We start from the raw sequence: 13,496 nt of genomic DNA, 5'->3' as shown, positions 1-13,496 counted from the left end.
CTCTCTCAGACTTTTTTTATTCAACCAACTTAGTAACACATAGTAACGCACGCCTTTCCCACCTCAGTAACGGTAACGGCGTTGCCAAGATGAGAAAAGTAATTAATTACATTACTCACTAGTACTACTGAAAAAAAAAAAAAACGCATCTAGTAACGCTGTTATATTCTAACGCCGTTATTAACAACACTGGTTATGACGTAGATATCCGTGACTTTTTTACTGACACCATTTTTTTCATTGTGACGTCATTTGTTTAAAAGTTTAAAATTATGTGAGTGAATAATTTTTTAAAGTGTTTTTTTTTTTTAAACGAAATATTAGACATCAATTAATGATTCTAAGCTAAAATGACAGAAATTTTGAATAATAAATATAATTAATTACCTTTGTTTTATGGCTAGGTTGAAACAAAAGCGGTTGCGCGACGTCTGTAAACGGGCGTTCCCAGGGTAAAACGGACAAATTAAAAATAGTTCTGGGGCTTAATGCGCCATGAAGCTGCTATGGCAGCATATAGACATATTGTTCTATCAAACACAACAGTTGTTTTGGCTTAAAATACAGCAGTTTCTTTTAAAGAGGAGTGCAAGAAAAGAAACTGCTTTTTCAGTCTTGTCTCTGTTTTCCACCATAAATATTTGCCTTCCTTTTTAAATATAGAAAGTTATTTATTTTATTTTTTCAATTACACGACGTTCCTTACACTCAGTGAAAACAACATACAAATAACATAATTTACAAGTATATAATGTTATTTTTTTAATATAAATACAACGATATACTCTCCTGATCTCGCCACGCATTTTTAGAACTACATTTCCCATTATGCACCGAGAAAGAGAATGATCCAATCAGAGGCTGCTCCTGACGTCACATGCGTTTATAAAAGCAACACGCTGCTTCCGCTCCTTCTTTTCACGGACAGTCAGCAGGATGAGGACCTCAGCGGCCGACACAAAGTTACTTGTAAGTTAACAATTCATCCCATTTGCGATCAACTGGAACCACGAAGGATATAGTGCGCCTAACAAAAATTGCATCGTGTCTTATGTGGAGTCATTTGGAAGGGAGTCTTGAAGAATGAACGCGAAGGGTGAAGCTCTACAACTCCATACAAAGGAGTGGGCCTCATCCCACGTGGTCGTCAACTACCTACTGCTAATATGTGCTGACGTTCCATTGATCCATGATTTATTTTTTTATGCAGTGAAGTACACCTCGGCCATATATATTTTTTTTAAAAATGCTAACACAAAGTCTGGGCCTAAATAATTTACGTTCGTGCAAATCTCATTCGGGAAAATGAAACACCAGAAATAAGTTTCAAAATAAAGCCCTTTTGAAATATTTAGTATTCGTATTATTGCGTTATCCATACTTAAGGCTCCTATCGAAGCCGTTGTTGCTTTGTTCAGTAGCATCAAATGGTCAAAAGGAAGCCAATAGGAAACCTTTCACTGACGGTCGCTGCACAGTTCACAAAATAACTGATGTAGCAACAATTTTGGGGAAGGACATTTTTAATGCGAACCCTTAAAAGAGCTGAAGAACTCAAAATATATATATATATTTTTTTGCAGGTGATTTCGTGAATGAAGGGTGCAAATCAGAGGTATGTCTCATAATTAAAACAATACTGTATAGTGGGAGCTTTGTCGATTCCACGTGCATTTTTTTCTGGCTGTGATGACAAACTTGCCCTCACTGAGATCTGTGACTGATTTTTCAATAACTGAGCCATGTTGTTAGCAATGAACTGTTTCCATTTATAAGATACCATCTAAACATAAACATTTCTCCCATTCAGGATGGAAAGTCATAAGTTGGATTGAGGTAAATACAACATTTATAATTGCACCATCAGTAAATGTATGCATGCTATCCTAAGGACCAGGCTTGTGTGTAGTTTGTGTCCTCCAAGTGCATGCAAGAACATGCGGGATGGTCTTTGACTGTTCTGACGCTATGTGGCAGCAACAGCCACTCAGCTGTCCCACAGATTAACTCAAATTGGATTGAAATATTCATGTACACGTTTGTTCTAAACGTTTGTTTTCCCTTTTTGTGCACAGTTTGGCAATTGTGGACACGCATAAGGTACGTGAACTTACTTTTTTTGTAGACTTTTTGTGATCGATGATGACCTTTTTAAACAAGAGACTGCTGGATGATTCTTGCGGATATGGGACTGAGATCAATCCTGTACCAAAATGTTTTGTTTGTTGTTTTTTTTAAATTAATAGTCTTATCTTGTTCTCAGGTTTGTGGACTGTCAGTATTTGGTCACCTACAATCAAGATTTCACGCTCTCAGACCTGTGATTTCTGCAAGAGGCTCCCATCCTCCACTTGTTTATAGGGTCTAAATCCTATAAACACACCGACGTGATCAATCACGTGGTGTCTTTAAAGTGCTGGCAACTTACCCCATTGAGCTGTTTATTTGTTGCCACGTGGTCATGGAGTTCAAAGATGGTCCAGCGGGGGAAGAAAAATTAGGCATTTCAGCACTGCTCAGTTCATAATCTGTTAAATAAAATTCACACATAGAACTCCATTTTTACATACTGTACACTATAGATGTATGATTAACTTGCATCCACATTGAGGTTTTTACTGCGATAATCTAACATCATGAAGCTAATTTTCCACTCTGAGTGACAAATTTACTGTCACGCTGCACCTCGACCGCAGTTTAACAGTTTGGCACGCACGTACTGTAGTCTGCGGATTGGTAAAATTCGACCAGTACAAATTGAAATTTTAAATCAATGGTTGCATAAAAGGCCTTTTCCAGGACTTGTCACTGGTTAGGAACTCCCACATTATGATCTATTTTAGTTTTCATTTTTATATTTATCAGTGAAATTGACGTGGCTCTCATCCATCTGTGCGCGCTACATTGAGACTTGTATTTCCGGGACACTGCAAATGAGTTGTTTCCTGCTGGTTGTTCTTATAAAATGGTTTATTTTGTGAGTTTGTATGCTGAAAGCCAAATATGATTGCACTATTCACTCATGCAGGCCTGTAATGAAAATAAAAGTACACCCTTGTAATCCACTTTATAAGTGTTAAATAAAGTTTAAAAGAAAAAACTGCGTCTGATGCTTTGAAAAATCTGTTGCTACGTTGTGGCAACTCCCGTCACTTTGAAGCCGGGCCGGATGTATGGGGGGCCGGGGTGGGCACGGCCAACCCAATCAAAATGTTGGAAATATGTATTGTAGAGAACGCACGGAGAGTTGGGTTTTTTTTTTTTTTTTTTTTTAATGCAGAATTAACTGTTACTGTTGGCCGCAATCACCAAAACCAGCTGTTTTTCCCAACCTTGTTTGTTATCCGCGCGCTTCCTCTCTCCAGACACATTCTCGCAGTCTGACACATGGGCATTAATGACGTCACCAGCCACAAAGGGTTGCCATATTGAAATGAGGGCAAAACACTGGTCACAAGCAGTTGCTACGTCGTGCATTGTAGTACAAACGCGTTGAAATTTTGTCTTATTTGCGGTCTTTTTTTTTTTTTTTTTTTTTCCCGTCGGAATGACTAAAAGTTGCCGTGTTGCGTGTTGAGTCGGAGCTGCATTTGAAGTTCTTCATTCTTCCTCGTGAGAAGAAAAGGACAAGCAAATGGCTAAAAGCAATCAATCGAGGAACAGTAAAAGACTGTTCCGTGGATCATTCTCGCCAGCGGGAACCTAAATCCAGGCACATTTACGTTTGCAGCTGACATTTTATTACTGGTGAGTAAACTTAACCGATTTTTTTTTTTTTTTTTAAATCGTTTTTTTTTTTGGGGGGGGGGGCCCAATTAGCTGCTAGGATTCAATAGACTAGGGTGGTTATTATTACCGTAACCGACAACTCGCAAAGCGTTATTGTTTTGCGATGAACTACCCTGATCGGTCAATCGGTATATTATTGGCCTGGTGGGAATTGGTTATTTTGCCGTGACGTGTTCACGGCTAAATAACGCTTGGAGGCGAATTACCAGTTACGGCAGAAATAATCACTCCGTATATACTACCAGTTTTCTTAGTTCCACACAGTACATATTCCACGTAATTGATAAAGGTCAACTTACTCGATGACTTTATGAAGTAGTTGTAGATGTTTCCGAACTCCACTGCAGGCAATTCCTTTGGATTGTTTATCCAGCTATCAGCTGCGACTTTGTATGGGCAGATTTGCAGGCCAATACACGCTAATTTTAAGTTGTATCGCTTCCTCGCGTCTGTCGGCAGTGACTCATGATAATAAGTCATGTTTAAGACGTTTTTATGGGGAAAAAAAACGCAAAACAGCTGAAATATATGAATTTCAGACGTTTGTCTACGGATGTTTACCTGTGCGCGCTCCCATCTCAAAATGGCGACATTGCTATGCGAGATGGCGTCATCGTGACATCACGCCGACTGCGAGAATAAGTAGATAGATGAATGAAAACAAATAAACCCCCCAAAAATTGATGCAGCCTCAACGGGACACAAGCCAGTGTCCTACTTGCGCCGGTCCCAAGCCCGGAGAAATGCAGAGGGTTAAAAAAAAGCGTGCACTTGGGGTGCCCCCTCAAGATTTCTTAGTGCCCGCTCTGGTGGGTAAACCAAGGTCCGGGCCTGCAACACGTATTCTCATACTTGTCAAAATTTATGCAAGACTGTGATGAAACTTGATGTCCTTCATTCAGAATTCTGGTTCGATTCATTTTAAAGTATGAAATGTAAAACACGAAAGGCAATATTTTACATATTTGCAGTACCATTTCCATAGAGCAGGTTGTGCAGAGTTAGACTTGGGGTGCTAACGGAGACCACGGGTGTGCTCAAAGCTGGACTGGCCTGACGTTCACCCTGAAAAACAATATTTTTCAATCAAACGATATAGCTTATGTTGCGGTGTTCACTGTGCATGGTCGGGGAAAATTGCGTTCCTGTTTATGCCCACATGGTGGAAGTATTGACACAGCTATGGTCTTTTCCCCAATTCCAGGTTTTCTTGCAGAAAATAGTCCAGCACAATGATTTTGTGATTAACCACTAACAATACGCACAAAAATAAACTAAGCAGACAAAAGTCCTCTATTTTGATTTTTTTTTTTTTTTTTATAAACATGAAGCAAAATTTGCACTCTTGCGCGAAGTTACAATGACCACACCCTGGTTGAGGTCATCTCATGTGTCAGCGTACAAGCCCACGTGCTAGTGACAAGCCAGTGGAAATATCACATACACTGATAGTGTAGTGTGTCACACAGCAACCAAGAAACATGGGACATACCAGTGTGGCTATTGCAGCTTTGGATGCAGGTGTGAGCACTCGCAGATCCGACTTGCGTATTGGCGTGGGAGATTTGGGCGGGACGATCTTAATGGGGGATTCCACAAATCTGTTCACTAAAATCAGACACAAAAAATGTTGCATAAATGTCTTGGCTTGACTTGAAAGAGCTCACGAGGAAGGATGAGAGTGTAGCTATTATTCATTACAGAGGAGTTCACACTAAATTATTGAGCTTGATGTTACATAAGGGAGAAGGGATGAAGAAGCCAAAGCAATTTTGTCAAAACTTTAGAGTGCGTGCGAGCAACTGATGGGAAGAACATACCATCTGGTCCAGATCCATTTTGCAGGATGAGATCAGAATTGCTTTGTGTGTCAGTGTCACCTGAACATAAATAAGTTAGCAAAGCACGTCATAGTGTAAAAATGAATTACTGCATCTACCTGCGTTTGGGGTGCAGGTCGACCTGTGCGTAGCGTGGATGTTCCTCTGCAGGTGAGTGTGCTGTGACTGTGACGCCGTCATCATTCGTCCATCACTTGTTCCTCCTCTTTCCGCATGCACCAAATTTTGCTGCAGCATACTTGTCGACTACAGACAAGTGAAACCAATTGCAGGTAAGAATTGCGAGCAACAAGGCGGGTCGTCTCGCACCATCTTGTGGCTCCTGATCATGTGGTCAAACTCATCATTGATCTTCTTGTATTTGGCTTCGGTGTTTGGCGTCAAAGCGTAGGTGTTGCTGTCCACCACGTCTGGACTGTCGCAGCCCCGGTGTTCTTTCTTGTTGAGCACCTTGCAGCATAAGAAATATTGGAGAAACACAAAATGTACAAATTTCAACAAATGCATGTGTTATAAAATCATGTCCAAAAATTACACAATAATATAGTAATATAAGGCCCATAGATGATGGGGAAATGCTGGAATTTTTTTTTTTTAAAGTATTAGAAAAAATAATAAAGTTCATTCGTATACTGTATATTTAAACATTACATAAAAAATAGATAATTTATATGTAAATTTATATTAATTTTATATTTCAATGTAAATACAAAATAAATAATTGTAAAATTTTATAACAATCATTTTTTTCACACATTTTTGACAGAGGTTGGAAGTCCGATTCATTTGTATTGGCGTGGCTGTCAGTGAATAATCGCTACCACCCCTCCCAGTTAAATGGTTGCATTGCTGTAAATGGCAGTAAATATAGACTTTACTATCAGTTGACGAGAGAGCTCCTACAGACATTGCGCCACGGCTTCCTGTAGGGGGCCGGGCCAAGGAGAGCGTTGTAACAGCTTTCACTGCGATAAACTCAAACACACGATGCGTTCTAACACCGGATTTAAGTGGAAACAGGACAAAAGTTTAAGCACAGACAAGCAGGCAGGAGTGTCTCGAGTGATTTGGCCGAGGATTCAAGGTAAGTATTACATAACAGCACCATGAACGCCATTTGAAACGTGAACAAAATGAAATGAATGGAAAACATTAGCGTAACTTTAACTTGAAATATTTACTTAAAATAAATGATAACTGCCTGTTTTTTTTTTTTGCTTTTAACCAAGAGTCTAGACCAGACATGTCCAAAGTCCGGCCCGGAGGCCAAGTGCGGCCCGTGGTCAAATTTCATCCGGCCCCCAGCCTCTGTCATAAAATCAATAACGTCTGGCACGAACACAGACTTAATGAATTGGTCAGCATTACTGCAACCAGCATATGAAGTAGCTTACACACAAAATGCTGCCCCTCATTTACCCACTAAAAGACAGCAGCACTTTAACCCTTTATTGCCAAATGTATCACATTTGATACAACTAAAATTTCATGATTTTGAGACTCATTTAGAATTTTGACATTTCTTTTTGAAAAAAAAAATGATGGATGCAAGTCAACACATGCATCTGTAGGTTCCATGAGAAAAAAACACATGATTTAGCATGGATTATAGATATAGAGCGCTTATTACACATATTCATTTTGACTTTTCTTTTTATAAATTTGAAAAAAAAAAAAAGGTTTCATCAGGACCTTATTTTTCTAATTTAGGGATTCTCTGATAATGGCTTCATGTTGGAGGTATTTAAAGAGCATACGACACGAGAAAAAAAGTCTTAAATGGCATTATTATGTGAATTAGAATCATATTTTGAGACGATTCGACTATATACAACAATTTAGCAAAGCACAGATGACGAGAAATTAGCCTTTTAATCTGCCAGTTAGCCACGCCTACCATTATAGGGCTTTAGCGTCCCCAACAGGTGGATGACGTCAGCGGTAGACTGGGCTCATCGATTTTACTATTCAGCCCATTGAGGGGGAATTATTCAGAACAAGGAAAACGCGACGAAGAAAGCCGCCAAATGTCATTGTTTCAGTCTCTCTACTCCAATATTTTTACAGGATATTCTTTTTATCCAAGTATTTTTCCCCAATAGCAATATAAATGGCTTGAGAAGGACCAGTCAGCCCGTCGAGGGAGGACAATTCAGAACGAGGAAAACGTGACGAAGAGAGCAGCAAAATGTCATTGTTTCTGTCTCTTTACTTCAATATTTTTACAGGATATTCTTTTTATCCAAGTATTTTTCCCCAATAGCTATATAAATGGCTTGAGAAGGACCAGTCAGCGCGTCGAGGGGGAACTATTCACAATGAGGAAAACGCGACGAAGAGAGCAGCAAAATGTCATTGTTTCTGTCTCTTTACTTCAATATTTTTACAGGATATTCTTTTTATCCAAGTATTTTCCACAATTGCTAAATAAATGGCATGGTCATGAAAAATAACAGTCTTGTGCTGAATGGAATATGAAATAATAAAAATGTATTTATTCAGGGCGACATGGCAAAATTACTCCATAATGGTCAAAACTGTCGACTTCACCTTTACTGTCGCACCTCCCTAACTATATTTTATGACACCTAAATCGGACATATGTCATTTCCCTTCCCCGGCTTCGGAGAATGTAAACAAACCAGAAGGCGTGACAGCTAGCCGACATGCTAACCCGAACCGAGTGATGTTTCAAAGTCTTCAAAGCGGAAAATCACACATAACTATCCTGGATTATTTGACATGACGACCCGGTTGTCTATTGTCGTCGCGGATCGGCAAACCGCCCAGCGGAGAGCAATTTACAGTTCGTTCCCCGGAGGAGGGTGGCTGGAGTTGTTGTGCAGCTAACGGGCTGCTGCTAATGACAATTAGGACAGCTTTTTACATGCCTATCAATGATCAAACGTAAGTAGTCCTTCATTTAAAGGAAGTTTGTAGTGTTTACTTTGTAATCGCTGTATTCGTATTTGACATAATACAAAACAAGATGTTTACTCACTTCCTCGTAAGTCCAATGGTCCCACAATAAATATCCACGGTGAATAGGAACCCTTTGAAACTCCAAAAAGGCGCATACGCCTCTCCCTCATACAGAATGATTTTTCTGCAGCCGTTTGGCTGGCGTGATGCGAAAAATAAACGTATTAATCCGCAAAATCAGCTGAATCATTCGTCCCCATACACAACAGTACGCTGTATAGTGAAGAGGACGTCTTCTACCGTACACGTCACAGCGCCCTCCTCCTCAATGCAAGACCGAAGCCGGAAGTCACTCATTTTCCTGGCGCGGGATTCAAAAAACTAAATAAATATAGCGATCGCTTCCACACACATCCAAGCGGTCCATATCATTCAGGAGCATAAAATACCGCGTGTATTATGAAATAAACATGCTTTTTCGTGTCACAGGCACTTTAAGGGCTAAGCAACATTACTGCGTGTGACCCATTACTTCCATTTTATAAAATGGTGACAATCAACAACAAAAAAGTTGACTGTGACGGCCTACACTTCACTAAAATACGCAACAACTGTGTCTGCCTCATTTGCAAAGAGACGTCGCTGTTTTTAAAGATTTCAATGTGAGGCAATTTTACCACACAAGACACACTGACATGTACGACAAGATTACAGGGAAGATACGCAACGAGAAATTGAAGCAACTTGAAGCTAATTTAATGTCAGGGCAGCAGTATTTCGCAAGAGCCCGAGAGTCGAAAGAGAAAAAAATAATTAAGCAAATGTGACACACTGAATGGCTTGCTAAAATTCGCTTAAATATATTGTTCTACGTAAAGGACGTCAGCCAAGGTCGGCCCCCCACATTTTTACCACACCAAATCTGGCCCTCTTTGTAAAAAGTTTGGACACCCCTGGTCTAGACTGTTTTACTTTCATATCCTTAAAAATTCCGGGATTTATGCATTTATTTACAAGAATTTTCAACTTAAAAAGCTCTTTGTTTTGTGATGGCCGCCATGTTGAATTTTGCATCCATACAGAATAGGGTAACTTTACAATCAAATAATCAGGTATTTTTCGGCCAACTGCGTGTTCTCTGGCAAAAAACTAGTAATTTAGACATTTCTGCGCCCATACAAAAAAATTTGGCTTTTACATATTTTATTTTATGTAAAATTTCAAGCTAAAAACAACGACGGCCAGCTAGCCGGCAAGACGTGCTGAGGCATCGGAATTCAACCTAATTAAGTTGCGTTTGTATATAGAAAAATGCAAAGTTTGCTTTTGTTGAGTAAAATTAAAACGATTCTTGATGTATATAGAAAAATGCAAAAATTTGCTTTTGTTGAGTAAAATTACAATGATTCTTCATGTTTTCCTCAAGTATTAAGTTTCTGATGTGAAAATCAAGTGATTTATTAGCTGTTGAAAAATCATAATTGTCAAAATTTCACTAAATTAAAAAAAATAAGTCGCTATTTCGCGCAGAAACTTATATGATATGGTAAATATTGCTATTGATCCTGAAAATATAGGTGATTATCTCTGGTGGTTTTTGTGCATCTGGTGTAAAATCGGAGAATTTTATAGCCATTTTAAGTTTTGTTATACTTATATAAAAATTAAAAAATAATTAATCGGGATTTCATTAGGGAATGACTTTGAATTTTTTTATGCCGCTGCTCATGGGGACTCAAATATGCCTAAGGGAGGTACCTGTCTTGATTTTAGGGCGCTAGCGGCTTTGGTTTTGAAAATATTTGAATTTTAAGTTTTTCAAATTAGGCACCCTACTGAGCGGCCCCATGCCCCATTTCCCGTACACTGATATTGAAATTTATCCAGTAAATTCGTTGATTATACTTGACTAACCAATTACTTGTATGAAGAGTAAATACAGATACTGTAAGTGGAATATATCTGTTAAATTGATTTTTTTTTCATATTAAATCATCCATTTACCTAACTGCTTATCCTAAACATAAGCAAAGGACCAGATCATTAAGGGTTGGCCATTTAAAATAGGACTCTGGGCAAAAAAAGTGTGACCGGATTAAAGAGCGAGGCGAAAGGAAAAAACTTTGCCCACCCTTACGCTCAATGAAGTTTAGCCGTTAAGCTGATGGTAACCACAAAAAGGCACCTGTGTCAACTGCTCTCTGCTTCATTTTCTTTCATGTATCTTTTGTAAGCGTGACAGCCTAACGTGGTTTACATGGCGGGTGGAAACATTTGCAAAGCCATGACATTTGACTCCAACTTACGTCGTTGCCGGAAAAATGTTTGCTGACCATTCGGCATGAGTTTTTTTTTTCCTTTGTCACGCCAGGAAAGACAACTTCACCCACGCTGTGACATCCTCCCTTGTATGAATAAAGTGCAGCGACTGTATGATGAATATTATACCTGCTGCATCATCACTTGTCATGTTGAAAATCAGGATTTACAGTTTATCCTGATAACATTTCAAATCGTTGGGTTTGTTATTATTTCCCTTCCAGATGTGTTTTTCCCCAGTTTTCTTTGATGGGGTTCAAATAAGAAGGTGTCATCATTGATTTTAAAAAATCTATTTTATATATTACTCATTTAATTTGAGTTTTGGTAGCTACGAACTAGGCCTGAACGATATTGGAAAAGACTATTGTTGCCATTTTTGGGGGGGTTTGCGATATTATATTGCGATATTAAAAAAAAAAAATATATATATATATAAATATATATATATATATATATTTTTTTTTTTAAAAGAAATTTTCACTTGATGACTTGAATAGCTGTTTGGAAAGACTTTGGATGACTCACCATCACCACAGTGTACAGTGATCTCTCGTTTTTCGCGGTTAATGGGGACCAGAACCCGCCGCAATAAGTGAAAAACCACGAAGTAGCGCACACCCCCAATTTATTTATTTTTTTTTGTGTGTGTTTTTTGTGCTCAATGTATTTATTCAGATTTAGCATTGGAAAGAGATACATATAAGACATGTTTTTCTCACTTTTTTTTCCCCCAAAGTGATTTAAAAAATGTGTATAAAATGTTTTTTAAGCACTTCATATGTCAAAATTATGATCAGTTTTAAACAAAACTGTCCAACCAAATCATTTTTGAAGAATAAAGTACTGTAGTAGATAAATGCTTGGCTTTATTAAATGCTTCTGTTTATCTACCTTAGCTGTGACAGTTGGAGTTACATGTAGAAATTTCAAACTTCTCATGATCACTTCTGGCATTTTTATGTCTCCAACGTGTCCACACATACACACATTCATTCCAGCGCGGCTTCCTTGAGGAAACTGTTTAACAAGTTAAACGATGATTGACAGATGCCTGTGTGAAGTCTGCTTCTTTGGCCAGATCAAAGCCATCGTTAACTTTAATAAGCAAGTGCACAGTGACTGAGAGGAACAAAGGGCTGGGAGAGGGAGGGTGTGAGCCTGTGCTCAGAGTACAAAGCAAGGCATATAGACCCCACTCACATGACGTCACAACCACGCCTCCGCGCCATATTGTCCGTCAGCTCGTCATGTTTACGCATTACCGCTACGTAAATTCCTCCTATTATGGCGTGTTTTTCTGCTCGTTACCATTAATAATCAAAATGATGAAGGCGTGTGTGGCGGTTGGTTGCAGTAACAGAGAAGATAGACGGAGAGACTTGAAGTTCTACCGTATTCCGAGAGACCCGGAGAGGAGAGCGAGATGGACTGCTGCAATTCGACGAGAAAACTGGGCACCAAACGATCACCACAGACTATGTAGTAGTCATTTTATACCTGGTAAGATGCATTTAATATATATTTAGAGAGTTTTGGGCTGACAACCACAATTAAGATCATTGCGAGGATAATCGCCGACAACATACAGTTTCAAATTCAAGATGTTTATTTCTTCCGCCATCATTATTTTTTGAATAATATTTAGCTGGTACCAAGTGAAAGAAGCTGGCCTCGTCTACGGATCATCAGTTAAACAGGGGTGTCCAAACTTTTTGCAAAGGGGGCCAGATTTGGTGTGGTAAAAATGTGGGGGGCTACCTTGGCTGATTTACGTAGAACAATATATTTAAACAATTTTTAGCAAGCCCATCTGTGTGTCACATTTGCTTTATTTTTTTTTTTTTAATTCATAATTTCAACAATCTCGCCTTTGTGGCATTTTCTTTCGACACTCGGGCTCTTGCGAAATATTGCTGCTGTGAAATTAAACTAGCTTCAAGTTGCTATAATTTCTCGCTGCGTATCTTCCTTGTAATGTTGTTGTACATGTCAGTGTGTCTTGTTTGGTAATATCGCGTCACAGCGAACTCTTTTAAAACAGCGACTGTCTCTTTGCAAATGAGGCAGACACAGTTGTTGCGTATTGAAGAAATAGTCCAATATCCACCTATCCTTGAAGCGTCGGCCATCGCAGTCAACTTTTTTTTTAATTGATTGTCGCCATTTTAGAAAATTGAAAGTAAAGGGTCACACGGGGTAATCTTGCTGAGAGTGCTGCTCTTAAAGTTTTTCTAAGTTTCGTGAGACTAGGCTGAGTTTCTGTGGACAAGATAGTTGAAGATATCAGGGTAGCAGACGTCAGGCAGAGACGGCAAAGACAGCGGGTCGAAAAATATCGATTTAGGCATCAAATATGGATCTGGCGAATGGATAGACTGAAGCTTTTCCACATAATGCCTTTTATGCAACGCATCCAATGAGTTTACAGCGTCTGAAAACACCGGGGCTTCCATGAATTTCACAATAAATTGCACGACAAATTGAAACCATTGAGAATACGGATAAACAATGACGGACAATATGGTGGCCGGATACAGCGATGCGTCATTATTGTGTGACGTTGGTGAGTGGGGTCTATATGGATTAAAAAATAATAATAATCGCGCACGTGCACATCGCGAT

The 13,496-nt window shown here is 39.0% G+C and overlaps 1 protein-coding gene, 1 long non-coding RNA gene and 3 other non-coding genes across 5 annotated transcripts in view; 4 read left to right on the top strand and 1 right to left on the bottom strand.

Annotated features, from left to right (window-relative positions):
- Positions 1-13,496, bottom strand: part of LOC130912875 (myocyte-specific enhancer factor 2A-like) — a 43,722-nt gene that overhangs the window by 5,089 nt on the left and 25,137 nt on the right. Inside the window, exons 4-9 of the mRNA XM_057830975.1 lie at positions 5,940-6,080; positions 5,729-5,876; positions 5,610-5,669; positions 5,282-5,397; positions 4,764-4,854; positions 2,429-2,528 (exon numbers count right to left, since the gene is read on the bottom strand). Coding sequence (XP_057686958.1) covers positions 2,429-2,528; positions 4,764-4,854; positions 5,282-5,397; positions 5,610-5,669; positions 5,729-5,876; positions 5,940-6,080 — 656 coding nt within the window. The remainder of the gene's footprint in view (positions 1-2,428; positions 2,529-4,763; positions 4,855-5,281; positions 5,398-5,609; positions 5,670-5,728; positions 5,877-5,939; positions 6,081-13,496) is intronic.
- LOC130912880 (uncharacterized) lies at positions 928-3,180 on the top strand. The gene is made up of 5 exons (XR_009062659.1): positions 928-969; positions 1,584-1,615; positions 1,811-1,836; positions 2,076-2,100; positions 2,264-3,180. It is a non-coding gene; the product is annotated as an uncharacterized LOC130912880 (long non-coding RNA).
- On the top strand, positions 1,383-1,523 carry LOC130928360 (small nucleolar RNA SNORA16B/SNORA16A family). The gene has a single exon (XR_009066665.1). It is a non-coding gene; the product is annotated as a small nucleolar RNA SNORA16B/SNORA16A family (small nucleolar RNA).
- LOC130928380 (small nucleolar RNA SNORA44) lies at positions 1,875-2,004 on the top strand. Its single transcript, XR_009066673.1, has one exon. It is a non-coding gene; the product is annotated as a small nucleolar RNA SNORA44 (small nucleolar RNA).
- On the top strand, positions 2,132-2,203 carry LOC130928396 (small nucleolar RNA SNORD99). The gene has a single exon (XR_009066677.1). It is a non-coding gene; the product is annotated as a small nucleolar RNA SNORD99 (small nucleolar RNA).

Source organism: Corythoichthys intestinalis, chromosome 1 (assembly GCF_030265065.1).
Source record: "Corythoichthys intestinalis isolate RoL2023-P3 chromosome 1, ASM3026506v1, whole genome shotgun sequence".
Lineage (NCBI taxonomy): Eukaryota > Metazoa > Chordata > Actinopteri > Syngnathiformes > Syngnathidae > Corythoichthys > Corythoichthys intestinalis.
This window is presented reverse-complemented; position numbering and strand designations above follow the sequence as displayed.